At 57.2% G+C, this 25,875-nt stretch overlaps 1 protein-coding gene and 1 long non-coding RNA gene across 25 annotated transcripts in view; one reads left to right on the plus strand and one right to left on the minus strand.

Annotated features, from left to right (window-relative positions):
- CAMTA1 (calmodulin binding transcription activator 1) overlaps positions 1-25,875 on the plus strand; it is a 964,942-nt gene that overhangs the window by 843,175 nt on the left and 95,892 nt on the right. For 18 of the 24 annotated variants that reach the window (XM_039474351.2, XM_039474345.2, XM_039474346.2 and 15 more), the window contains 2 exons: positions 16,856-16,996; positions 18,521-20,367. In XM_039474351.2, coding sequence (XP_039330285.1) covers positions 16,856-16,996; positions 18,521-20,367 — 1,988 coding nt within the window. Of the gene's footprint in view, positions 1-16,855; positions 16,997-18,520; positions 20,368-24,831; positions 24,995-25,875 lie in introns of those variants that run through there. The other 6 variants (XM_039474354.2, XM_039474358.2, XM_039474361.2 and 3 more) reach the window with 2 other exon arrangements.
- Positions 2,619-16,306, minus strand: LOC141580200 (uncharacterized). The gene is made up of 3 exons (XR_012512305.1): positions 15,777-16,306; positions 7,102-7,186; positions 2,619-5,913 (listed from the first exon to the last, which is right to left on the minus strand). It is a non-coding gene; the product is annotated as an uncharacterized LOC141580200 (long non-coding RNA).

Consider the following 25,875-nt stretch of genomic DNA (forward strand, 5'->3'; position numbering starts at 1 on the left):
ACACTGGAGCCAAACACATTAGCTTCGTCGCATTTGCACGTAAATCACGTGCCTTCAAAGACTTCACAGTTTGATTTCCTGATGTTTCCGAATTTCTCTGCCCGACAGCGGAGTTGTCAGCGGCTTAATCAAAATGTTGCGCTTCTCAGGGGTGAAGGGAGACTTGGTTCTGCAGCCTTTGCCTCTCCTGCTGCGAGGATGGGGACTCCGTGGCCCTGTGCCCTGGGAATCTCACGAGCCAGGCTGATTCCGAGAATTCCATGCTGGTCTTGCAACTGTGCCCTTTGGTCAGAAGGGGGCATCCCTTCCACCTGCAATCTGAGGAATGCTTCCTCCAGATGAACACACACACACACACACACACACACACACGGGGAGGGGGAGAGAGAGAGAGAGAGAGAGAGAGAGAGAGAGAGAGAGAGAGAGAGAGAGAGAGAGAGAAATGAAGATGGCGATAGGAATTCCCAGGACATTCCCGGAGAGCTTTCCTTTCTTTTGGAATCCCTTCTGTAATCACGAGAATATGGGCCCTGCCACTATGAGGAAGACCCAAATAACAGTGGCTTCAATGAAAGGGAAGCTCCTTTGGCTTTCACATCATAGTTCAGGGATGATGTGGCAGCCCCAGGGATTGGCCACTCAGCCTCCCTCCACATGGGTGCTCCTCATTCCGAGGGACATTGCCCTCTTTTACGTGGTCCAAAAGGGCTACTCCAGCTCCTGCCATTGCAACTGCATTCCAACCAGTGGGAAGGGGAGAAAATAAGGTGGAGGGTGAGTTCCTTCCCTTTTATGGACAGGGCCTGCAAGTTGCATACATACTCTTGTGTCCTTGGACAGAATTTTGCCGTATGGTTACTCCTAGTTGCAAGAGTCTGGGAAGTGTAGTGTTTTGCTACGTAGTTCCAGCCTAACATATTTTGGGGAAAGAGGTTCTGCATGTGAATCATTCAGGACTTAGTAGAGCTGTGCTCAGCCTGGGGTGCCTCGTGGGCTTCAGGTTTCTGGCTCAAAGTGCACAGGATTGCTTATCTCAGTCCAAGGCCTGGCGATGACTGTCTGGGGCACCGTCTGAGGGCTGGAGTTTATAGTACGCAAGTGATCTAAAGCTTGGTGTGTCACTTCCTGGAAATTCTGGGGTCTGTTCCAATGCAGCTGGTCTGAGAGCGCCAGCTTTGCACCCAGCAACCCCCATAGTGTGAGTGAGGGGCTGGAGGGGGGTCCTCTCCTCCCAGATCAGCTGCTGAGAGGTGACTTTGAGTGGAGTCGACTGCCGTGCCAGGCTGGGTTCTGTGCTTCTGTCCTGCCAGGCTGGCAGAAAAATTGCTCAGTGATCTCGGGCTGCACGGAGCCACAGGGTTCTAAACTGCTCCGAACCTTGCACCCTCAGCTCCACTGGAACCTACGGAGAGCCAGATGGCACCATCTCCTCGGAGAAGATCCTCTCCCTCTGAGCGCCTAAGGCTTTCTGCCCTGAGTGCCCATGGCTTTCTACCGTGCCCATTTCCTGGCAGCCCAGGAGGGGATGGCACTCCAGGCATTTCCCAGCAAGCTGCTGGTGAGGTTGTTCCATCCAGAGTGAGTGGCGAGGGCATGACTTTGAAGCTATGTTCACAGCGCTTCCTGTGTGGGGATCTTGCCCCAGCTGTCCTGCCTGGAGGCTCCTCTCGGAGTGCCCTGGCTGGCCAGACGGCCCTGCAGCCGTGAGCAAGGCCTGAGCCTTCCTGCAGGCCTCGAAGGACCAGAAATCAGCAGGCAGCTCCCCCAGCCACCTCAGGGTTTAGCTCTGCCCTGCCTGCTCATCCCAGAGCTCTGCTGGCATCGGGCCAGAGTACTCAGGCCTCTGGGGTGGGGCAGCAGGAGGGCTGGCTGTGGAGTGAGCAGAGCCCCAGGGCTGCACCCACCCTGCACCCACACTACACAGGTGCTCCATGCACCTCCATGCTTCATGCTTCCACATGGGCACACGATGCATCCACGGGCACGAGTGGGTGAGGATTCAGCACCTCCACCACCACACCTCCTCCAAAAGCAACCTCACCTCCATGTTGGGGGGGACGGTAGGTAGTGGAGGCCATGGTGAAAGTGGAGGTGGAGGCCATCAGTGTGGGGTGGAGGCCATAGGGAGTCTAGATGAAGGCCCTGGTGAGTTGGGTGGAGGTCCTGGTGAGCTGGGTGGAGGCCCGGGCAGGTGTGAGTGGAGGCCCTGGTGAGCTGGGTGGAGGCCCTGGTGACTGAGAGTGGAGGCCATGGCGAGTTGGGTGGAGGCCCTGGCAAGTGTGGGCTTGCTTGTACTGTCCTGGCCTCCACAGACCATCTCCCCTAACACCCAGGTCCTCACCTGCAGCCTGTTGGTTTGTCAGGGGCCAGGGTGTCAGCTCTGCCAGCCTCCACCGAGACCCCACACCATTTCACCATTTCCAGTACCGGGCCTGGGCCGGGGTGGCTGCAGACAGGAGCCCCTCATTGCTGAGCAGTGGCTGCCGTGGAGGAGAAATCTGCCCAGAGCGGTTGCTTAGTAGCACCAGGGACCCAGCTCGCACTGGGGGAGGTCAGGTCACAGAGCCCCCGATCCCCAGACCCCCCAGCCTCCCTCCCTCTGTCCCGGAGGCCCTCGCCCTTGCCAGTACCCAAGCCTGGGGTTGTATGTTCAATGCACCTTTTGTTTCCTCATAATTTTTCAGACAAAGACAAAAGATCCAGAAAAGGGGGGGGGGGCTGTGTTTATTTGTTTTGTTTTTTGCTTAGATTGTAATCCTGGTGATTATAGAATATCAAGAAGGAATATCAACAAAGGCTTCCTTCCCGGGGCTTGCGGACCCGTTCCTGGTCGACCAGCGCCACCTGGTGGCCAGTGGCAGCAGACCCGCTCGGCGATGGGAGACCCCGGGAAGCCTGACTCCCCGGCCCAGGCCACCAGGAGCTTGTAGGCGGGCTGTCCCACCCCTGCCTCTGGACCTGGTGTCTGAGATGAGCTGGGAGGCGGTTGGGGACCTGCTCTGTAATTCTGGAGTGGTGGCGCTTGGGGTCAGGCTTGGGATGGGGCTGGAAGTAGCAGCAGGGGGCCGTAGATAGAGGTGCCTGTGCCCATCTTTTCTCCTCTCCAGCTCAGTCGATCCTGATCCACTATCAGGATCTGGCAGGTCGGGGACGATGGGCTGGGAGCTCTCAGCCTGACTAGCAGCAGGTATCCCTAAGGCTCAGCCAGAGCCCACTGAGGAAGGATGGCAGCCAGCCTAAAAGTCACAAAGATGGCCAGACACGGTGGCTCATCCCTGTAATCCCAGCAATCTGGGTGGCAGAGGTGAGAGGGTTACTTGAGCCCAGGAGCTCAAGATCAGCCTGGGCAACGTGGTGAGACCTTGTATCTACAAAAAATAGAAAAATCAGCCAGATGTGGTGGTGCACACCAGCAGCCCCAGCTACTTGGGAGGCTGAGGTGAGAGAATCACTTGAGCCTGGGGAGTTCAGGGCTGCAGTGAGCAGAGATGGCGCCACTGCACTCCAGCCTGGGTGACAGAGCAAGATCCTATCTCAAGAAAAGAAAGGAGATGAAAGAAGAGGAAGGAGAGGGCACAGTGGCTCACACCTGTAATCCCAGCGCTTTGCGAGGCTGAGGCAGGTGGATCACCTGAGGTCAGGAGTTTGAGACCAGCCTGGCCAACATAGTGAAACCCCGTCTCTAAAAACATAAAAGTTAGCTGGGCATGGTGGCGGACGCAATCCCAGCTACTCAGGAGGCTGAGGCAGGAGAATCACTTGAACCTGGGAAGTGGAGGTTGCAGTGAGCCGAGATCGTGCCACTGCACTCCAGCCTGGGAGACAGAGCGAGACTCTGTCTCAAAAATATGTATATATATGGGAAGAGAAGAGAGCTGCAAAGACTTTTCCCCCAGGGAGCTACAGGTGTGGGCACAGTGAGGAGGCTGGGGCTCAGCCCGGCGGGGGAGGGAGGGCTGCTGTTGGAGGAGCTTTCTGGCCGGCAGTGTTCATGTAGAAGCATGTCCCAGTGCCCGATGTCCCTGCCTCTGAGCAGAGACTTCTGGGATAGGAGCGAAGGGCTGAATGTCAGGAGTGAGCTCGGACCCCCCAGGCCACCCTGTTCCCAGTCTCAGAGGGAGCCGAGCCGGCTACAGTCTTACCCACAAATTCACCAAGGCCCCCAAAAGCCTGAGCAGAAACAGTGGCTCCCATCTGAACCCCTGGGAGGGGCTGAAAGGCAGGCCCTTCCCCAGACATTCTGACTCCCCCGGTCTGGAGTGGGCCACAGACACCGAGTGTTTTAAGAAGCTAGGTTCTTGTGCTGGGGTCCCCGATACTTTTTAAGGAACCCCGGCCTATAGCAGCCTCTGGTGCAAGGCCAGGCAAGAACAGAGCCAGCACCTCTTTGGGCCACAGGCCTCCTCAGGCGTCGGCTCGTTCTCACATCCGGGAAGGAGGGCAGGCGTTGGAGGCCACGTGGCGTTTAGTCTAGCCACGCTCCCAGAGAAAGCCACTCCCCGGCGTGCACAGAGTACTGCGTCTATCATTTCTGGATGTTTCAGGAGCACGTGAGGACTTTCCATAGACTCTGGGTTCAGAAATGCGACTCCAGAGCTTTCCTCGTTTTGCTGCTGAGATGTCGGTGCCGGCACGGGGTGGGGCCTTGCCCGACACTTGTTGACTTCTGCCTGTCTGCGGGGCCTGGGAGTCATGGGGAAAGTGCCGGGGGGTCCTGGAGAGGATTTCCTCTGCCTTTTACTCTTCCCTTTGGGAAGGAGCTGCTGGCATGAGGAGCAGGCACGGTGGGTTCCTGGAATCTCCAGGTGGGTCCCAGCCCTCCTGCTGGCTCCTGCCAGAATGCCTGCAGCCCCCTTCCCACCTGGCACGGAGGACGGCAGAGGGTGGGCACGAAGCAGCTGACTTGAGTTTGGGGCTTTCTTCCTCCTTGGCTCCCAGGACCCAGGTTTGTTTTGCAGTGTTGATTTCTCACTCCAGAGAGTTGTATGGAGCCGATCTGGCCCCCGAGTAGGACGGGGAGAGACATACCGCACTGGCTTCCTTCTCTCCCAGCGCCGCGCTGCCCAGGGCCGCTTCAAGGCCGCACAGTCGCTTCCGTGACAGGGATCCCCTTTTTGTGGGGTGCGCCTCTGTGCTGGTGTTGGGGATAGGGGGCCTCACTCATGTCCTGGGCCCTGACTGCCACCCGGAGCTGACGCTGAGCCCCACTCAATGCCAGGGAGTGGTTCTGTCAAAGTTAGAATCCGTTGCCAACATTCAGATCTCCAGACTTTCAGCCACTCTTGCAAAGTGGAAGGCTCTGGGCCGTGTGGTTTGGAGCTGAGGCAGCTGCGCCGTGGACGGAGCCCCGCTCCCTGCGGCACTACCTCCCAACGCACGAGGAGGCACCTGAGTCCAGAGCCCTAGAGCAATCTTACCGGAAGCAAGATGGAAGCATCCAGAATCCCACCTGGTCCCCTACCCCTTTTTGGGAGTGGCCTGAAGGGGCAGAATAAAGCTGATCACTCCCAAGTTCCCTGCGTCTCTGCCCCAGCAGTGCCCGGGGGAAAGGGCTGCAGTTTGGACAGAATGGGGAGAAGGGGGTTCCAGAGGCCACATGGACCCAGATTTGCAGATCACCATGAGGCTCTGGCACTGCCAGGCGGCCAGTGCTCCTAGGGCAGTCACTCCTCCCATGGTGCAAAGGATTCCCAGCCTGGTAGCAATGCCACTTAGCAGATCAGGAGATTCCAAGAGCCCCCGGATGGCTCCAGAATGCCACTCTGAATGTCACTGAGCACCTTGGAGATTTCCTGTGAGGCCAGGCACAGAGGCAAAGGGCGTGCCACAGGCTCCGACCTTCCTGACGATGGAATCACCGGCCCGGCTGGAATGGCGACTTTCCCTACCCCTCGCTGACTAGGCCTGTCCCACCTGCAAGAAGAAAGCATATTGCAAGGTCAGGCTCTCAACCTCCTCACCTTTTCCAGAGGGCGTGTGATGCTGGGACGAAGCCAATGCCCCCTGGCAGAGGGGTGACTGTGATGCCCCAACAGCAGGCAGCAGACATGACAGGCTCACTGGGGACATGGCAGATAGGTCCCCGCACGTGCACAGGGCGGGCGCGCGCTCCATCTTGGCACTCCTCAGCCTCTGCACTCCTCGAAATGAGATTTCTGAAAATTTTGTCCTCAGGACCAATGGGCGAATGAGAGTTGAGTGGTGAGATCGGGAAATTGAACAGTATGTGGGTGTCTGGATATGAGAAGTTAAATCTAATGAAAATTTCATCCAGTTGAACCAAGAAATCTGAAGCAGGGCCTTTATGCCTGTCAACAAGAGTACAGTGAAAATTAAACCAACCCGGCTGCCATTTCCCAGTGACCTTGTCGCCATGGAGACAGCCTTCTAGTGTCAACAACACGGGGACTCTGAAGGGGCTCGTTACTCCAGGAGAGGCACGTGGCCGCTCCCTCTCCTGCCCACCTCCGGCATATGGCTCATAAGGAGAGCGGCCACACATCCAGGGTTGCCAGAGAGCATCCCAGGTTACACCAGCACCTGGAAAAATGGCCACAGCACCCTTTCTCGGCTCCCAAGGTGACCTGGCTTGACTAAACGGCCAACCTCTTTCTGGACCGTTTTTGGGTGGTGGGATACCTGAATGGGGGGACTGGACGAGCCCAGATGGAGGAAGAGGACCAGGCCCCCCAAAGCCCTCTGGAAAAGGACGCTGCCCCTTCTCCTGGCCTCCTGCTCATCACAGCACCCAGAAATCTTCCCGTGCAAAGGAAGGCCAAGCGTCAATTCCAGCAGGTGCCACCTGTGTGGTTACCATGGTGACCAAAGCTCCAGGTGGCCTTGCCCTGTCATTTTTCCAGGAGTTACTGCCCCACAGAGCAACGGAGGCAGATGGCTGGCTCTCACCCATTCCGAGGCCACCAGGGGCCGGGGCGGACTTCCAGAGTTCTCCTTTCTGTCTCCTCGCCCGGTTCCTTTCCAGAGTCTTCCAGGCATGACTTCAGAGCAGAGAGCTTCCCCTCGCGTGGGGTTTTCCACCCTGGCCTGGGCAGATCTCCTGTGGATGCCACCAAATCAGGATCCAGGGGTGGGGCCACTTACCTGGATGGGGCCCAGTGGCATACGGTCAGGTGAACCGACAAGAGGCACCCACTTTCCAGATGAAGAAACTGAGATCCAGAGGAACCTAAGATCACGCAGTGCACGAGGGAAAGAACTGCCGTCACATGGGGGCTCCCACCCCAGGCCAGCATGGTCCCGCCACCCCATCTCCCACGGCTCTCACTGTTTCCAAATGCTGCCCCCTTCTTCCCATACAGCCAGCACAGGGCATGGAGCTTGGAGATTCTCTCTGCCCTTTGGGAAGGCCCCACCAATGCCGGGGGCAGCCACGTTGGGAATGAAAGCCAAGAGGAATCTGCCCCTCAGCCCCTGCCATCCCTTAGTGGGACCCTCCCCACCTCCACCACACCCCAAATGAGGGGTCCCTGTCGCAGAGCCAAGCATTGCCCCACACATCCTGTATGGTCTGGAATGAATCCTTCTTAGGTTCTTTTGTGTTTTACAGAAATTCCCCCAAATGCGCCCCTAACCAGGCATGAAGCCTGCTGCAGTACGAGGCCAGGGAAGCGCCAGCGCCCAGGCTTGGATGCCATGTTGCTGAGAGGTCCTCCTGGCAGCCTCCTCCCAGATTTCCTTCCCCTTCCTCTCCTGCCTGCTCTGATTTCCCAAGAGCGGGTCCCCATCAGGCCCCGCCTCCCAGTTCCTCCCGGGGAGGCTCGAGGAAGAGTGGAAGAGTTTCCCTTTTTTTCTTGAGACAGAGTCTCACTCTGTCACCCAGGCTGGCAGGCTGGAGTACAGTGGCATGATCTCAGCTCACTGCAACCTCCGCCTCCTGGGTTCAAGCAATTATCCTGCCTCAGCCTCCTGAGTAGCTGGGATTACAGGCACGTGCCACCAAGCCTGGCTAATTTTTGTATTTTTAATAGAGTTGGGGTTTCATCATGTTGACCAGGCTGGTCTAAACTCCTGACCTCAGATGATCTGCCCACCTCGGCCTCCCAAAGTGCTGGGATTACAAGCGTGAGCCACGGTGCCTGGCCAGGGAAGAGTTTTCTGCCTTGGTCTGGGTGGCTTGGCCAGATGAGTGACAACTGACCTGACCCCAAAGTGAGAAAATCACAGGGAGGCAGGGACTTGGTTGCCTCTGCCCACTAAGGCCCCAGCCAGCAAGGTCTGGCCCCTCTGAGACAGCCCAGCACCTGCAAAGTCAGGAGGCAGGAGACACAGCTGGTCGTCCAGCATATGATGATAGCACATGGTCCAGCCCTGGGACCCTGAGTTTCTTGCACAGTCACCAGCCCCTGGTGATGGGACAGCCGAGGGAAACCAGACTCCCCTCCAGGAAATGAAGTGAGACTTGCCGCTCATGGCTGGGACCCCCTACCTCCCAATGGGATCACTTTTCTCCTCTGCCCACCACCAAGCGGCCATCCAGCCCTCCTTATCCCCTGCTAGGAGCTGGTCCTGGCAGAGCTGAAAGCCAGGCAGGTCGCCCAGTGGAAAGAGCTTGAATCTGCAGCCCCTCCTCACCCTCGACTCACCTGCTGTGTGACCTTGGGCAAGTTACATAACTTCTCTGAGTCTCAGTTTTGGCATTAATAGGGTAATATATTCTGCCTCAAGGGATCATTGGGAGGTTAAAGATGTCATCTCTAGACCCGTGCTTCTCAAACTTGAGTGTGCATCCGAAGGTCTAGCAAAACATGGATGCTGGGCCTCAAACCCCAGAGTTTCTGACTCCGAGTTCTGGGCGGGGCCTGAGAATGTGCATTTCTAACAAGTATCAGGTGATTCTGCTGCTGCGGGAACCACACATTGAGAACCATCGCCCCACAGGAGAGTGCCCGGCCCTGTGCCCTGCCCACAGCAGAGGCTCAGTGGGGTACATAGCATTGTTATTTTTTTTCTTTTTTTTTGAGATAGGGCCTCATTCTGTCACCCAGGCTGGAGTGCAGTGGCCTAATCACAGCTCACTCACTGTAGCCTTGACCTCCCCAGGCCCAGGTGATCCTCCTGCCTCAGCCTCCCACATAGCTGGGACTACAGGTGCCCACCACCACACCAGGCTCATTTTTTAATTTTTTATAGAGACTGGGTCTTGCCATGTTGCCCAGGCGGGGCTCAAACTCCTGAGCTCAAGTGATCCACCCACCCTGGCTTCCCAAATTGTTGGGATTACCGGCGTGAGCCACCACGCCCGGCTTTGTTCTTTCTTTTTGAAGTCAACATATAAAGACGCTCACACACTGCCTGGCATGGAGGATATGTCCAATAACTATTATTATTTTAGTTGTTATTATTAAGACATGAGCTCTGCTTACAGCTCACTGAGGGAAACAATGAACCTGTTTAAAAAAAAAAAAAAAAAAAAAAACCAGTGCTAGAGAAGGCACGATTGAATGAGAAATTGACCATTCAGTCATTCACTCAACCAACCTTTATTAAGCACCTACTATGTGCCAGGCATTGTTCTGAGCATGGGAGATGAGCGGTGAACAACTCGGCAAGGCCTGCCTTCGGGATCCAAACTCCAGCTCCTGGGGACAGGCATGAGCAGCCAAGAAGCCTACTGTGATTTCTATACCCATGGTTCTCAAACTGGAGCATGCATTTGAATTCCCATGAGGGCCCCTTAGGGCATGGGTGCTGGGCCCCATCCTGAGTCTGTGATTTGGTGGGTTTGAGGAGGGCCTGAGAATGAGCCTGAAGTGGGGGCTTGAGCTGAGCTGTGCTGGAAAGAAAAGTGGCATTTAAGGTGGTAGAAGGGCCGGGCGCGGTGGATCACGCCTGTAATCCCTGCACTTCGGGAGGCCAAGGCAGGTGGATCACTTGAGGTCAGGAGTTCGAGACCAGCCTGACCAACATGGTGAAACCCTGTCTCTACTAAGAATACAAAAATTAGCTGGGCGTGGTAGCACACGCCTGGGGTCCCAGCTACTCGGGAGGCTGACGCAGAATTGCTTGAACCCAGGAGGCAGAGGTTGCAGTGAGCTGAGATTTCACCACTGCACTCCAGCCTGGCAACAGCAAGACTCCATCTCAAAAAAAAAAAAAAAGAATACAAAAATTAGCTGGGCATGGTGGCACACATCTGTAGTCCCAGCTTCTCAGGAGGCTGAGGCAGGAGAATTGTTTGAACCCAGGAGCTGAAGGTTGCAGTGAGCTGAGATTACACTACTGTACTCCAGCCTGGGCGACAGAGCGAGACCTTGTCTCAAAAAATAATAAATATATTAAAAATAAAGTAGTAGAGAAGGGAGGCATTCTAGAAAGCCCCTAATTGCAGAACCCCTTGAACTATACACACACACACACCCCTATACACACCTACACACATGCCTGTACACACAAAACACCTGTACACACCTACACACACACCTATACACACCTACACACATGCCTATACACACACACCTACACACATACACCTACACACACCTGTACAAACACCTATACACACACACACACACCTACACACAGACACACCTACACACACCTATACACACAACTATATACACTTACACACACAAACCTATACATACACACCTATACACACACACCTATACACACACACATGCCTATACACACACCTATACACGCCTACTCACACACCTGTACAAACACCTATACACACACCTACACACACACACACCTACACACACAACTATATACACCTATACACACAAACCTATACATACACACCTATACACACACCTATACACACCTACACACGCCTGTACAAACACTATACACACCTACACACACCTACACACACACCTACACACACCTATACACACAACTATATACACCTACACACGCCAACCTATGCATACACACCTATACACACACACCTATACACACCTACACACATGCCTATACACACACACCTATACACACCTACACACACGCCTGTACACACAAACACCTATACACACACCCAAACACCTATACACACCTACACACATACACCTATACACACAAACACACCTATACACACAAACACACCTGTACACACACCTATATACATGCACCTATACGCACACACACACCTGTACACACACACGTGGCAGTGCATAGAGCAGGGTGGATGTGGAGCTCTAGCCAGAGACCCTGGGGATGGGGGAGGCCTGAGCCCCCATGTGGAGTATATTATCTGCCTGCTGTGGTTTGAATGTTTTCCTCCAAAACTCATGTTGAAATTGAATTCCCGATGCAACTGTGTCTGGACGTGGGCCCCATGGGGGTGTTTAACTGCTCTCCATAGGGTTCCTGGGAGTGGATTCTTTTCCCTTGCCCTTCCACCGTGCTGTGACATAGCGAGATGACCCTCACCAGGCACTGGCTCCTTGATGCTGGACTCCCAGCCTCCAAAACCGTAAGCCAATGCATTTCTGTTCCTTAGGCTGATCAACTTCCCAGTCTGTGGAATTCTGTTGCAGCACCACAAAACTGACACCTCCACCAGAGTGCCACAGACTGGGGGCTTAAACCACAGAAATTGATCGTCTCACAGCCTGGAGGCTGGACGTCCAAGATCAAGAGGACAGTGGAGGCCTCTCTTCCTGGGTTGCAGACAGCCACTTCTCACGGCGTCCTCCTATGACCATTTCTCTGTGCATGGGCACTCCTGGTGTCTCTTTCTCCGCTTATAAGTGTCTCTTTCTCCTGCTGGCAGAGGGTCCCACCCGTGTGACCTCACTTAACCGTAATTTCCACCTTACAGGTCTGTTTCCAAATAAAGTCATAGGGTTTCGACCTATGAATTTGCTAGGAGGGACAATTCAGCTCTCCCGAGAGGAAAACGGGAGGTCCTAACGTGACTCAGGCTTGGCCTGTGTCGCTGAAGCTCTCCACCTCTTCCCAAGGGCCTGGGATGGAGCAGCTGCAACCCAAGAGGCCCTCGCCGGCAGCCTGTCCCGTGTGGGTGAAGCCCCCACGCCTTCCCCCAGCCCTCTCTTCTAGATCTCAATTACTCTCTTCCCAGCGGTTGGCTGCCTCTTGGGTAAATTGTTCATCAGAAGATGCTCTCCAAAGCATGGGCCACATGCTGTTGTCATTGATTTCATTTTGATTATTCATATTAGTGGAAGCGCTGCTGCCTTGCCACGGGTCATAATTAGGGTAAACATCATGTACGAGGACTTGGTCAGCATTGGAGTGGGCCCCGGGTTCCTGCGACGGCCACCTCCAGCCTCGGCTCTGCAGGCAGCCCTGTCTGGGACAATGCAGCCCCCAGGCCTGTGTTTCACGGGGCAGCGCCGGACTTCTGGGGTAGCTACAGGAAGACACCTTTTCAGGGGCCAGCATCCTGCTTCCCAGGGGCCAGTGTGGCCGTCCTGCCTGCCCCTTTCCTGTGGAGCCCCATGCTGGGGTCTGGCTTATCCCATCCCCTGCCACTCCTCTCTGGTCCTTCACCTGACCCAGCCTTCCTGGGGATACAGGTCTCTCTCCGCCACCTGAGCCGCCCAGGGACCACCACCCAGGCCCCATGTATGGAAGCTGCAGAGAGGGTCCCACTGTCTGGGATTCGGCTCAGGCCATTCTGCCTGAGAACGGGGAGTCAGGTACTGCCTAGTGAGGTACAGTGAGCAGGAGGGGACAGATGTGACTCACAGCCACCAGGACATGACCTTCTTGGGAATTCCCTTTCCTCTTTCTGTGCCTCCTCCCTCACATGACATGTCAGAACCTTACATATGGGAGGTCACATGATCAAGTTTCCCTTTTGCTGCTTTACAAAGGGGAAGGGGCCGAGGGGGAGGCCAGCATGTGTGGCTATTAACCTTCCTTTCATAGAGAGCTTTTTCCCTGTAGAAACCTCCCTTCCCGCTGATTCGTTCCGTGTCAGGAAGCAGAGCATGACATGTTAAAAGCCGTCTTGATAGTATTTGATATTCAGCGCTAACAACTCACCACCTCAGAGGAGGGGGCTTTTCTCCACCCACCCCCTCCAACACCAGAGCAGGGAGGGAGGGAATCTGCATATTAGATATGCCAAGACGGTAGGTAATCTGCATGAAGCATCCAGAAACTCTCTGTTTGCAATCTGTCACCCTTCACTGGGTCTTCATTTTATAACCTTCACAACATAAGGAGGAGAGCAAGTGGCAGAGAGAATGCGGCTGCTGCACCCCGTCGGGACTGGAGCAGAAACCTGGCCTGAGCGACGGCGGTTGTCAGAGCAGAGGGGACCCTGATCTGAAATGCTGGGAGACTCTGCCAGGCAGGGGATTCTAAAGCCTCCCTACGTGGAAACCCAAGACCCTGGAGTGGGGAGTGGCCTGAAGGCCAGAAGCCAGAGTTGGGGGGCTGCACTGGAAATAGCTCATCTCCCCAGAGAGCCGAGTTCAAACTCAGCAGGGATCTTTCCGGAGAACACGTGACCTGGCTTGACGAGGGGCACCTGCTCAGAGTTCCCACGGGGAGGCGCTCCCGTGCTGAGCTCTGCAGGGGTTTCTTCTGCTCTTGGACTTGCAGTTGCCTGCTGAGCTCACGCTTAGAACACAGCTGCCTGTTCTCCCATCCTAACGGCATGTGAGGCGCCTCTGCAGAGTTTTAAAAAAATAACCTGGCACCACCCCAGACCAATGACAGCAGAAGCTCCTATTTGGGGCCTGGGTACAGCCAGAGTAGGAGGTCCTACAGCTGGAACAGACCACTGCCTGTGCCGCAGTCCAGAGGGGAGTCTCAAATCCTGCCCTGTGCTCTCTGGAATGTGATTTGGGCTGTCACCTCCCTCCTGAGCATCTGTTTTCTCTTCTGTAAAATGAATCTGGAAAATCTTTAGCCAAGGAGTGCCCTCAGCATGGAGAAGGCCAGAGAGCCTGTGACCCCTCATCCTGCCTCCGTCAGCTCCTTTCTGCTGTAATCTCTCTCTATATTGAATTTCTAGGTAGAGGTTTATTTAAGAAAAGAGTCCTATAAGGCCGGATGCAGCGGCTCATGCCTGTAATGCCGGCCCTTTGGGAGGCCTAGGCTGGTGGATCACCTGAGGTCGGGAGTTTGAGACCAGCCTGACCAACATGGTTAAACCCTGTCTCTATTAAAAATACAAAATTAGCTGGGCGTGGTGGCATGTGCCTGTAATTCCAGCTACTCAGGAGGCTGAAGCAGGAGAATCGTTTGAATCTGGGAGGCAGAGGTTGCAGTGAGCCGAGATCGCACCATTTCACTCCACACTGCAGCCTGGGCAACAATAGCGAAACTCCGTCTCAAAAAAGAAAAGAGAAGAGTCCTACAGCGATGATGATGTTTAAAAGCCCCTGACCTGGGCCTTCCCTCCAGCTGTCAGGGCAAGGTGTGTCGGGGGCTGCTGGAGAATTCCTCCAGGGACCCCAAGATGAAAGCACTGTCCGCCTGAAGAAAGGTGGGCTGTCGGTGCTGCCACCCGCCTGCCTGCGCCTGTCACATAAGGTTCTGAGCATGGCGGCTTGGCAAGCTCAGGGCAGGTGCCACTCAGCCCCACCCATCCCCTCTCAGTGACCCACCAGAATCCCAAACCCCCCGGGAATGAGTGAAGGTGCAGGAGGCAGGGTGCTGCGGACCTCGGAGGAGCCTCTTCAGAGTGGAGCCAGCACCTGGGCCAGGTGGCGGCACAGGCGGAGAAGGGAAGCGGCACCCTGAGGGCATCCCTCCAGACCCCAGGCCTCACTCATGGGTTCTTTCCTTTGAAAACCATCAGAGTTATAATAAAGCGTGCTCTGCTCCCAGGAACAGAGGCAGGGATGAATGGCCACCACGGAGATCTTCCTGCAGCGTTCCAGGGCTGAGCCATCTGTGGATTTCACAGCAAAAAGCGTCCTGCCCCAAGCCCAGTCCCCGTAGCATCAGCCAGGCCCCAGGGCAGGGCCAGCACTGCCTGCTTAGTGTCACAGACGCCACCGTCATCACCATCAGCACTAGTGACAGTTATGACACCAGCTACCCTTTTTTGGGTACACACAAAGTAGATCATGTTTTCTCCCACCCAGTTCTCGAGACAGGAACTACTATATGCTGACTTGACAAGGGAGAAAACAGGCTCAGAAAGGCTGTGACTTGCCCAAATCCACACAGCAAGATCACAACCTAGACTCAGGCCAGGCACAATGGTTCACACCTGTAATCTCAGCACTTTGGGAGACCAGGAGTTCCAGACCAGCCTGGGTAACATAGTGAGACCCTCGTCTCTACAAATAATGTTTTGTGGGGTTTTTTTGAGAAGGACTTTCGCTTTTGTTACCTAGACTGGAGTGCAATGGTGCGATCTCGGCTCACTGCAACCTCCGCCTCCCAGGTGATTCTTCTGCCTCAGCTCCCCAAACAGCTGGGATTAAAGACATGTACCACCATACCCAGCTAATTTTGTATTTTTAGTAGAGACGGGGTTTCACCATGTTGTTCAGGCTGGTCTCGAACTTCTGACCTCAAGTGATCTGCCCACTTTGGCCTCCCAAAGTGCTGGGATTACAGGCGTGAGCCACTGTGCCCGCCTTCTATAAATAATTTGTTTTTTTAATATCCAAGTTTAGTGACAGATGCCTATAGTCCCAGCTACTCAGGAGGCTGAGGCAAGAGGATCACTTGAGCCCAGGAAGTCGAGGCTACAGTGAGTCATGTTTATGCCGCAGCACTCCAGCCTGAGCAACAGAGTGACACCTTGTTTCAAAAAAATAAATAAGTAAAACCTGGATTCAAATCCAATTCAGTTGACTCTGAATCAAGCCAACTCCTACCTGCCAGGTCGATGCTGTCCTTGTCCCCTGCATGCTAGAGCCCTTCACAGAACTGGGGCCGGTGCTGCGAGGGTTAGCCGCCGTCCCCCTGGAGCCGTGGGAGAGAAGCTTCAGCCAAAGGAGGAAGGAAGTTGCTCTCATACCCATAGGGCCACTGGCTTCTCCCTACCTTGACCCTGTGCCCTGCTCCTCTGCGCCTAGATCCCCAGCGCCAGCAACAGCCCCAAAGCTTCAAATCCACTGCCTCTGAGCCCGGCGCTGGACTCAGGATTTAGCCGCCCCTTGGCCGGGTCTGCTCCAGCTGAGAAAATTGCTCTGCTGGAAAAGTCGGTTTAGACTTCCAGTCCCCATCCTGCCAGGCAGGTGGGGAAACCCCAGCCCCAACCCCAGGGACTGAAGAAGTTCAGGGCAGAGGGTGGAGCCCGGAACCCAGGGCGGCTGTTCAGACGGCCGCCATCAGTCAGCACTGGGCACCGAGACACCTGCTGTCCCGGCCGCGTGGGTTCTTCAGTCCCGTGCCCATCGTCACTGTCCCCTCCTGCATCTGCAATCCCTTTGGGGTGAAGAAGTCTGGTGATGGCAGGAAGCCAGAGCCTTGCCCTCCGGGGCGGGTCTCCTCCCTACACCCTCCTGGGAGCAGCATTGGTCTTCCTGTTGATCCACCTGGATCCTGAATCTCCTCGAGAGGCTCCCGGGCTGGGAAGTCCCTCCGCCTCCTGTCCACTCTCTTTCCATCCTTGTTCCCTTTTTCTTCCATTCCAGCACTTCTGGAAGAGCCGCCTCGTGCACCCTGACTTTAGAAAACAAAAGCAAAACTACCCAGTCCACTCCCTGGGCTGCACCATAGGGAAAGGGAGCAAGGAGGTGGAGGAAGAGCTCAGAACCCCCAGTGGGAGCAGGGGGTCCAGCGGGGCAGCCTGGCTTCCCTCCCCCTCCTCCTCTCCTCTTCATCAAAGATGGGCTTCCCAGCAGAGAGGGGGCTGCTGTCAGGGAGGGCCTGGGTCCTACCCCTCAGTCCCCCCACCCAGACCCCCTTGCACCTATAGGCTCTGACAGCCCCTCTGCCTCTCTCTCCACAGTCCATGGCATCAAGTGGACCTGCAGCAATGGGAACAGCAGCTCGGGCTTCTCGGTGGAGCAGCTGGTGCAGCAGATCCTCGACAGCCACCAGACCAAGCCCCAGCCGCGGACCCACAACTGCCTCTGCACCGGCAGCCTGGGTGAGCAGGGGCTCACGGAGCAGGCGGGCGCCACGGGTACTGAGGGGCCTTACCAGGCAGCCATCATGGCCCTCCTCTGTGGGGGGAGCCGTGACGTCTAGTGAGGGAGGAGGGGAACAGTCAGGGACCGGGCAGCACTGCAGCACCCAGCACAGACACAGGCAGGCCCTCAGCCTCGTCCTGCCCTGCAGCTGGCTGGCAGCCCACTCTGGGCAGGAGGGAACAGTATCCAGAGGGGCGGCTTCCTCCACGAGTGGGTCAGGAACTGGGGGCAGCACAGTTGGGGGAGCGGGGAGCTCCGGGTCTCAGGGCCTCCACTCAGGCCCACACTCTTGGGCATCCTCTGCCAGAGGGCACTGAGGTCTTCAGGGAGCCCTGCCCTGCACCAATGGTACCACGCTGGCTCATTCTCTTTCTTTAACCTCTGTCTCCTCCAAGAACATAAAGCGTCCCATGCTCTCTCTCCTAATGTGTCTGTTTTTCTGATAATGGTATTTGCTCTTTGAAATGTGCATTCTCTTCTCCCTGGGCTGACTTAATTAGATATTCCCATTAGAGGGTCGTGTCATTTCTCTGCAAAGTCTTCGTGCATTTAGGAGTCTTGGTGGTGAGGCTGTAACAGGATCGGGGAGAATTCACCCTTTCCTCAAAAGTAAAGTGACCCTTATCAGATGAAACGAAAACGGTGAAAATATCCGGCGGGCGGGAGAGAAAAGCCGTCCTGGCCTGCCAGGGCTGGAGGAGCGGCAGGGAGGCTTTGCCGAGCTCAGAAACGCTCAGCTCCGGAGGCTTGTTCCTTGCCTACGTCTGAAATGAGGAGCAAGGGCTCTGTCCTGGCTTAGGATCTAGATGGGCTTTTGTCGCCCAGAGAGCCGAGGACAGGCCTGGGCTGACGTACCTTTCTGCCTCTGGAGCAGGGTCTAGAATGCTCTTTGGTCTCAGGGCCTGAGAGCTGGTCCTGAGAGTGCTTTTCCATCACCTCCCTGTCGACTTCTGGTTGCCAGGCCCCGGGGGGCTCCTTATCAGGGCACCTGAAGAACAGGGCTGCTGGAACAGGGCACAGCCTCAACAGCTGTGGGAAGCTGGGGAGGGAGGTGGGGTAGGATACGGACATAGCCACCCTCCCCAGGCTCAGCCCCCTTGCCAGCAAAAGCCCTTCCAGGTGAGTGATGTCTGTCTCTGATGGTGGAGGGGACTTTCCTGGATGGTGACAGTCTCTCCACCTTCTGCTTCCTGACTTCCCCTGTCCTTCCTATTCAAAAAGAGCATCAAGGGCAAAGCCCCCTGCTCTTTAGAGAAGGGTCCAAGGGCCATGGGACAGCCCCTGGGCTTGTGGTACGTGTCCAGCAACTGAGGGCCTGTGGCCTGCCTGGGGGTTACCAAGCCTAGGCTTTGCCAGGGGCCCCAGCTGCTGTGGGGCGGGTCCGCCATGGTCCCTGAGCTGACTCTCTTTTCGTGTGTGCATGGGTGTGTGCACGCGTGTGCCTGCGTGTGTGTGCGTGTGTGGTGTTCTGATCTCTGCAGGAGCTGGCAGCAGCGTGCATCACAAGTGTAACAGTGCCAAACACCGTATCATCTCGCCGAAGGTGGAGCCACGGACAGGGGGGTACGGGAGCCACTCGGAGGTGCAGCACAATGACGTGTCTGAGGGCAAACACGAGCACAGCCACAGCAAGGGCTCCAGCCGCGAGAAGAGGAACGGCAAGGTGGCCAAGCCCGTGCTGCTGCACCAGAGCAGCACCGAGGTCTCCTCCACCAACCAGGTGGAGGTCCCCGACACCACCCAGAGCTCCCCTGTGTCCATCAGCAGCGGGCTCAACAGCGACCCGGACATGGTGGACAGCCCGGTGGTCACAGGCGTGTCCAGTATGGCGGTGGCCTCTGTGATGGGGAGCTTGTCCCAGAGTGCCACGGTGTTCATGTCAGAGGTCACCAACGAGGCCGTGTACACCATGTCCCCCACCACTGGCCCCAACCACCACCTCCTGTCGCCCGACGCCTCTCAGGGCCTCGTCCTGGCCGTGAGCTCCGACGGCCACAAGTTCGCCTTCCCCACCCCGGGCAGCTCGGAAAGCCTGTCCATGCTGCCCACCAACGTGTCCGAAGAGCTGGTCCTCTCCACCACCCTCGATGGTGGTCGGAAGATTCCAGAAACCACCATGAACTTTGACCCCGACTGTTTCCTTAATAACCCAAAGCAGGGCCAGACGTACGGGGGCGGAGGTCTGAAAGCCGAGATGGTCAGCTCCAACATCCGGCACTCGCCGCCCGGCGAGCGGAGCTTCAGCTTCACCACCGTCCTCACCAAGGAGATCAAGACCGAGGACACCTCCTTCGAGCAGCAGATGGCCAAAGATGCATACTCATCCTCCGCAGCGGCCGCGGCGGCCAGCTCCCTCACCCTGACCGCCGGCTCCAGCCTCCTGCCGTCGGGCGGCGGCCTGAGTCCCAGCACCACCCTGGAGCAGATGGACTTCAGCGCCATTGACTCCAACAAGGACTACACGTCCAGCTTCAGCCAGACGGGCCACAGCCCGCACATCCACCAGACCCCCTCCCCGAGCTTCTTCCTGCAGGACGCCAGCAAACCCCTCCCCGTCGAGCAGAACGCCCACAGCAGCCTGAGTGACTCCGGGGGCACCTTCGTGATGCCCACGGTGAAAACGGAGGCCTCATCCCAGACCAGCTCCTGCAGCGGCCACGTGGAGACACGGATAGAGTCCTCCTCCTCCCTCCACCTCATGCAGTTCCAGGCCAACTTCCAGGCCATGACGGCAGAAGGGGAGGTCACCATGGAGACCTCGCAGGCAGCCGAAGGGAGTGAGGTCCTCCTCAAGTCTGGGGAGCTGCAGGCCTGTAGCTCCGAGCACTACCTGCAGCCCGAGACCAACGGGGTGATCCGCAGTGCCGGCGGCGTCCCCATCCTCCCGGGCAACGTGGTGCAGGGGCTCTACCCCGTGGCCCAGCCCGGCATCGGCAACGCCTCCAACATGGAGCTCAGCCTGGACCACTTCGACGTCTCCTTCAGCAACCAGTTCTCCGACCTGATCAACGACTTCATCTCCGTGGAGGGGGGCAGCAGCACCATCTATGGGCACCAGCTGGTGTCGGGGGACAACACGGCGCTCTCGCAGTCAGAGGACGGGGCGCGGGCCCCCTTCACCCAGGCGGAGATGTGCCTGCCCTGCTGCAGCCCCCAGCAGGCGAGCCTGCAGCTGGGCAGCTCGGAGGGCGGGGCCAGCACCATGGCCTACATGCACGTGGCCGAGGTGGTCTCGGCGGCCTCGGCCCAGGGCACCCTGGGCATGCTGCAGCAGAGCGGACGGGTGTTCATGGTGACCGACTACTCCCCGGAGTGGTCTTACCCAGAGGTAAGCTGCCACTGCTGCCGTCACCTGTCACCCCTGCTCCCACCCACCTCGCCAGCCCCTGTGGTGGCTGCTTTTCAGAGGAGCCTCTGCACCATAAAGATGACACTTTCCCCTCCTTGCATCCCCACTGCACTCAAATACCCCCGTCTTTCACACGGAGGTTCTCAAACTTCACCGGGGCAAGTAGCTTTAAAGTCAGGGGGTCCTTGGCCAGGTGCTGCGGCTCAAACCTGTAATCCCAGAACTTTGGGAGGCCGAGGCAGGAAGATCGCCTGAGCCCAGGAGTTCCAAGGCAGCTTGGGCAACATAGTGAGACCTGGTCTCAATAAAAAAATAAAAAAATAAGCTGGGTGTGGTGGGGCCTGCCTATGGTGCCAGCTGTTCTGGAGGCTGAGACAGGAGGAGCACTTGAGCCCAAGAGGCTGAGGCTGCAGTGAGCTGCGATTATACCACTGCATTCCAGTCTGGATGACAGAGCGAAGCCCTCTCTCAAAAAAAAAGAAAAAGGGTGTCCTTGGAGGCAAAATGCTTCCCCAGCTCCTGCCAGAGCTGTCTGCTATTTCTTGGTTTATGTGTTAAGAGTTCATCTATGTTTTGCTTTTTTTTTTTTTTTTTTTTTTTTTGAAAAGGGGTTCTTAAAAAACATTCAAAAGTCACCATCATATGATCATCCACGTCCACTGCTTTCTCAGCTTCTCTAACCCAAACAGGAACAAAAACCAAAAATCGCTCTCAAAACTGAACAGGGCACAGCATTCTGGAGATTCTTCTTAAGTAAACCTGGCACTCTGCAAAATTCAACACAGGTCATAGAACGCAGGATTCCAACCCGCGCCCTCCCCCAGCCCCCAGGCCGTCTCAGCTCCCGGGATCTGACTTTGAGAACCACTACTCCAAAGACCAAGGCACAAGTAGGAGAGGAATCTCTGCTTTTTCTCTAGAGCAGAATCACGCAGGGAAGGGCTAGAGGGGCCCGGGCTTTCCCTACGTAACCTGGTGCCCACAGCACCTGGCTCCTGACCCTCCCCAGCCCACCTGGCTGCTCGGGGGCCATGCTTACTGCAGGCCCTGATTGGACACTTCCCGGGCAGTGGCTGCCCACGGCCCACTCGGTTGGAAAACACCAAAGCGGGGCTCTTACTTCCTCACCCTTCTTGCCCGCTGACAAAGCGAGAAAATCTGTGTGCAGATGTCCCCGGCTCTCAGGAAGATTCCACATCAGCCCAGGTAGCTGCCCAGCCTTGGGAGGGGAGCAGCCTGGAAATCAGGCAGGTGTCCGCGCAGACCGGCTGCTGCCCACGAGCCAGGTCCATGCACAGCGTGTTGAGAAACGGAGAAGCGGCTGCTGTGTGCATGTGGTCAGGAACACGGTGCTGGGGCCGGGCAGTCTGGATTCAAATCCCAGCTCCACACTGACTATCCGGTGACCTCGGGCAAGGCCACCTCTCTTTTCAGGTCTCTTTTGTCGCCCTGCCTCTTCGGTGTGTGTCCGCCTGGTCCCACCTCCCGTGGGACGAGCCGGAAGGATCGGACTGGCCTCCCTCTTGGTGTAGCTTGGTGTGGTTGTGTTTCTGACACCCTGCTGTTTGGTTTGTTTTTGAGAAGGATTTTCGCTTTTGTCGCCCAGGCTTTTGGCATAGTCCGGGCTCACGGTAACCTCCGCCTCCTGGGTTCAAACCATTCTCCTGCCTCAGCCTCCAAAGTAGCTGGGATTATAGGCATGCACCGCCACGCCCAGCTAATTTTTGTATTTTTAGTAGAGAGAGGGTTTCACCACATTTCCCAGGCTGGTCTCGAACTCCTGACCTCAAGTGATTCTCCCATCTCTGCCTCCCAAAGTGCTAGGATTACAGGCACGCAACAGCACTTTTTTTTTTTTCCAGCTAATTTTTGCATTTTTAGTAGAGATGGAGTTTTACCATGTTGGCCGGGCTGGTCTCGACCTCCTGGCCTCCAGCGCCTTGGCCTCCCAAAGTGCTGGGATTTCAGGCGTGATCCACTATGCCCGGCCCTGACAGCCTAGTCTTATCAGTGACTCTGAGCTCAGTGGCACCTTCAGAGTGCCCACCACACCCCTCACCCTACCCCACAAAGGCTGCCCCAAGCTTAAAAAAGTGATGCAGAGGGACAGAGGTCAGAGCTGTCTTCTGGTCCTGGTTCCTTGAGACCTGACTCTCTGGGCCTCAGTTTCCTTATGTGTAAATGGCTGAGAGGGGGTGATCTTGAGGCACTCCCAGTCCTAGGACCTGGGAGGTTTGGTCCTTGGGACAGTTAGAGGCGCTCTGGAGCTCTTAATGCCTTGCAGGAGCCGGGAGGTGGGAGGAGGGTCCCCCCTTTCCCCAGGGTCCTGGCCTGTGAGCACAGGCCCTGGCTGGGTGCAGGCCTAACCTCAGCCTCCTGGGTGTCCTCGCCCAGGAATGGGACATTGGCAGGCCAGGCTCCTGTGCCTTCCTGGGCTGCAGACCCCTAAACCATCTCTCGGAGATAGTCAGTTCAGCAGCTCACCACGCGAGGGCGGCCCAGGAACAGGAAAGCAGTGGCAGCCCGGGCAGCCCAGGCAGCCCGGCAAGAGAGAGGGGCCAGCCCCGCTTTTCCAGAAGCCCTTCATGCTTCCAGTTACCCAGCACCAAAAGCAGCTGAAATCCAGCTTGATTTGGGAAATGCACATACGCCACCCAGCTGGGCCCTTGGTGCCCCCGCCTGGCCACACAGTGAGGCCTCAGGGCTGCGAAGGGCCTCTTCCTCCTTGCCGTCCTCTCCTGCCCATGCCACTGTCCCCACGCCACAGCAGGGCCCCCCATCCTTGGTTCTGCAGGAGACAGCACCCTTTCTCCTGACACGTGTTTCCCTTCGTCTGGCCCTTGTCCTGTTCCCTCCCTGCCAGCCTGTCTGTGCGCTGACGGCCTCAGGAGTCCAATCTGGCTGGGCCCTGCCAAGCTCCGGGAGGGCTCTACAGCCGGGCACGTCGGCGCGGCCCTTGCTTCCCGGTCTGCAAAATGGCGTTTGGCTTAACGGTTGCTCAGCACCCCACCCAGCTCTAAGCCTCAGTGCATCCACTTAGCAGGAATGCAACAGCCAGGGCATCCTGCTGTCATCTCTTCTCTGAGTGGCCATCCCTCCCACGGGCTACTCCCCTTTCTCCTTTCTCTATCCACCCCTTCATCTCCAGCTGCAGCTGGTCATCAGCACGCGCGCGCACACACACACACACACACACCCCCTAGAGGTGTCCCCCTATGCCCCGGCATCTGCCCTGGCTGCATCAGACACCAGGCCCTTTATCTCAGGACACAGAGGCCTCAGATGGCATTTAGTGCCTCCTCCCGGCCTCCCCCGCACCCTCCTGCGTCATCTCCCACCACTGACACTCCTGCCGCACCAGGCAGAAGAGCCTGCAATTACAGCCGTCAGGCATGCACGTCACCACCGATTCAGCGCAGCCAGGCGGGCTGTTGCCATGGGAACTGTCCCTGAATGGATGGATGCTGAGCTGTCCTGCGGTGGTTGCTATGGAGAAGGTCTTGATGTTCTCCAGTAATTTCTGCAGCTCTTCGTTCCCGGCAGCAGCCCCAGCTTCACGCTAGCAGCTGTTGCTCGCGGTTATTATTTTTTCCCTTTTTCTCACATGGTAACTGTCTGTGGCCTTTTGAAGTCGCTGCTCTTCCACTTCCCAGGATCCTGGGGGATGGTGCCCTGAGCTGGCCTTCTGCTGCTTCCAGACATCCCAGAGTCAGGCTCCACCTGTCCACTGGCACGCCTCCCAGCCAGGCACCCACTCCACCCAGCCCCTTCCACTTCCATGGGGCTCCAAATATCCCTGTGCATCTGAACCGAGGGATGCTGCAGCCGAAGGACCCCTAGGGAGCAAATGCCACCCAGAGAGGCTGAGCTACTTGCCTGAAGACACACAGCTACTGAGGGGCAGGAGCGGGCCTCCTGCTTTTGGCTCTCAGTCCTGAGTTCTCTCCGCTGCCCCAGCAGTGAAGGGACCTCCCAGGCCAAAGCAAGGCTCATGCAAGAGCGCGGGTGGAATGTGCCTTCCAGCCCAGAGAGCCCCTTCCGTGGAGGAAGGCTCTTTTCCTGGCTGGGCATTCGGAAGAACCATTTCCACCTCATCCCTGGAAGCGCCCCCTCCTGCTGCCGATGCCCTGGGTCAGGTCTGGGTTCCAGGAACATTGTGGGGGGGCCTAGGCCAGGCTCTGTGTAGACGTCGGGGCTCCCTCAAGGGCAGGGGTGGGCCAGGGCCCATGAGAGGCCGAGCGAGAATAAGTGACTGCCCAGGAGGGAGCGGCTGGCTGGCACGGAGCTGGGGCTGTTGCCTCTGGCATGGAGCGGAGGGGAAGGTGGGCCCACCGCAGCTCCTCACCCCCACCCCCCAGTCTCCAGCGTGTCTGGCGACCTTCTCCAGCCTGGACACTAGGTGGTGCTCTCCGCCCTGACCTGCGCAGCTCTCCGCCCCCCTGCCGGGAAAGGTGTTTACTGGTTTGGGGATGGGGTGGATGGCGCCTCTGGGGTGGGTCCACCCAAGGTTAGCCAGGAGAGCCCGGGAGGCCAGCACCCCCACCTTCCTCATCCCCAGAGAGAGCCTCCCTCCACTCAGTGACCAGCCCCTCTCCTCTGCTAAGCTGTAAGTAGGGGACCTACCAGGTGCGGTCCACCTCGCACTTCCTGCTCTCATCACTACGCAGGACAATGACCACAAAGCAGGACTGCCCAGGGGCCTGGGCGGGAGGCCGCCCTCCTCCTCTGCTTTCTGCGGCAGCCCCAGACTGGTCCGAGCAGGGGTCAGGGAGTATCCCAGCCCTTCTGATGCTCTCCTGATGCTGGGCACCCTGGGAGGTTCCTGGGGGTGGGGTCCAGCCTCTGGGAAGGTCAGCCGACGCTGCTCCCAGCCAGGCTGCGCAGTCACTGGTTGCTTGTGGGACGTGGGGACCCCAGGCTAGCTGTGTAGGAAGCAGCATAGACTCAGGACCTTTGATGGCTTAGCACGGGGGTGGTAGGGGGAGGGGGCAGATGCTCAGCCCGTTCCACCTGCAGCCCCCAGCTCTGAGCCCCAGATTTAGCTCCCAGGGCAGCCTCTGAGCGTCTCCTACACTTAGTGCTTCTGGTTCTTCATCCGGCTCTTCCTCCCACCCTGCTCCAGGCCCCCTCACCTTGCCATCCCCACAGCCTGGGGCTGCTGGGTCTCTCCTTAACCCTTCCCCCCACAGGAACTTCTGGTCCCTGGGCTGACCGAGATGCTCAGGCCTGTTTTCAAACTTGGAGTTCCCTCAATCCGCCCACAAGCGAGTGACAGAACAAGTCCCCTCCCTGCCCTCGGCTTCCTGCCAGGCCCGTTCTCAGGGGTATCACAGGCTGAAAGCGTTTGCAAAACTCCGCACTTTCTTCTGTCTGATCTGCGAGTTACACAGGAGAGAGGATCAGGGGTTGGAGCTCCCGGTTCGTGCTGGATGCCAACAGAGGGAGGCGCCTGGGGCTTCCTGGGGGGCCAGGGAAGGGTTGCCCTGG

Source organism: Saimiri boliviensis, chromosome 11 (genome assembly GCF_048565385.1).
Source record: "Saimiri boliviensis isolate mSaiBol1 chromosome 11, mSaiBol1.pri, whole genome shotgun sequence".
In the NCBI taxonomy this organism is placed as follows: Eukaryota; Metazoa; Chordata; class Mammalia; order Primates; family Cebidae; genus Saimiri; species Saimiri boliviensis.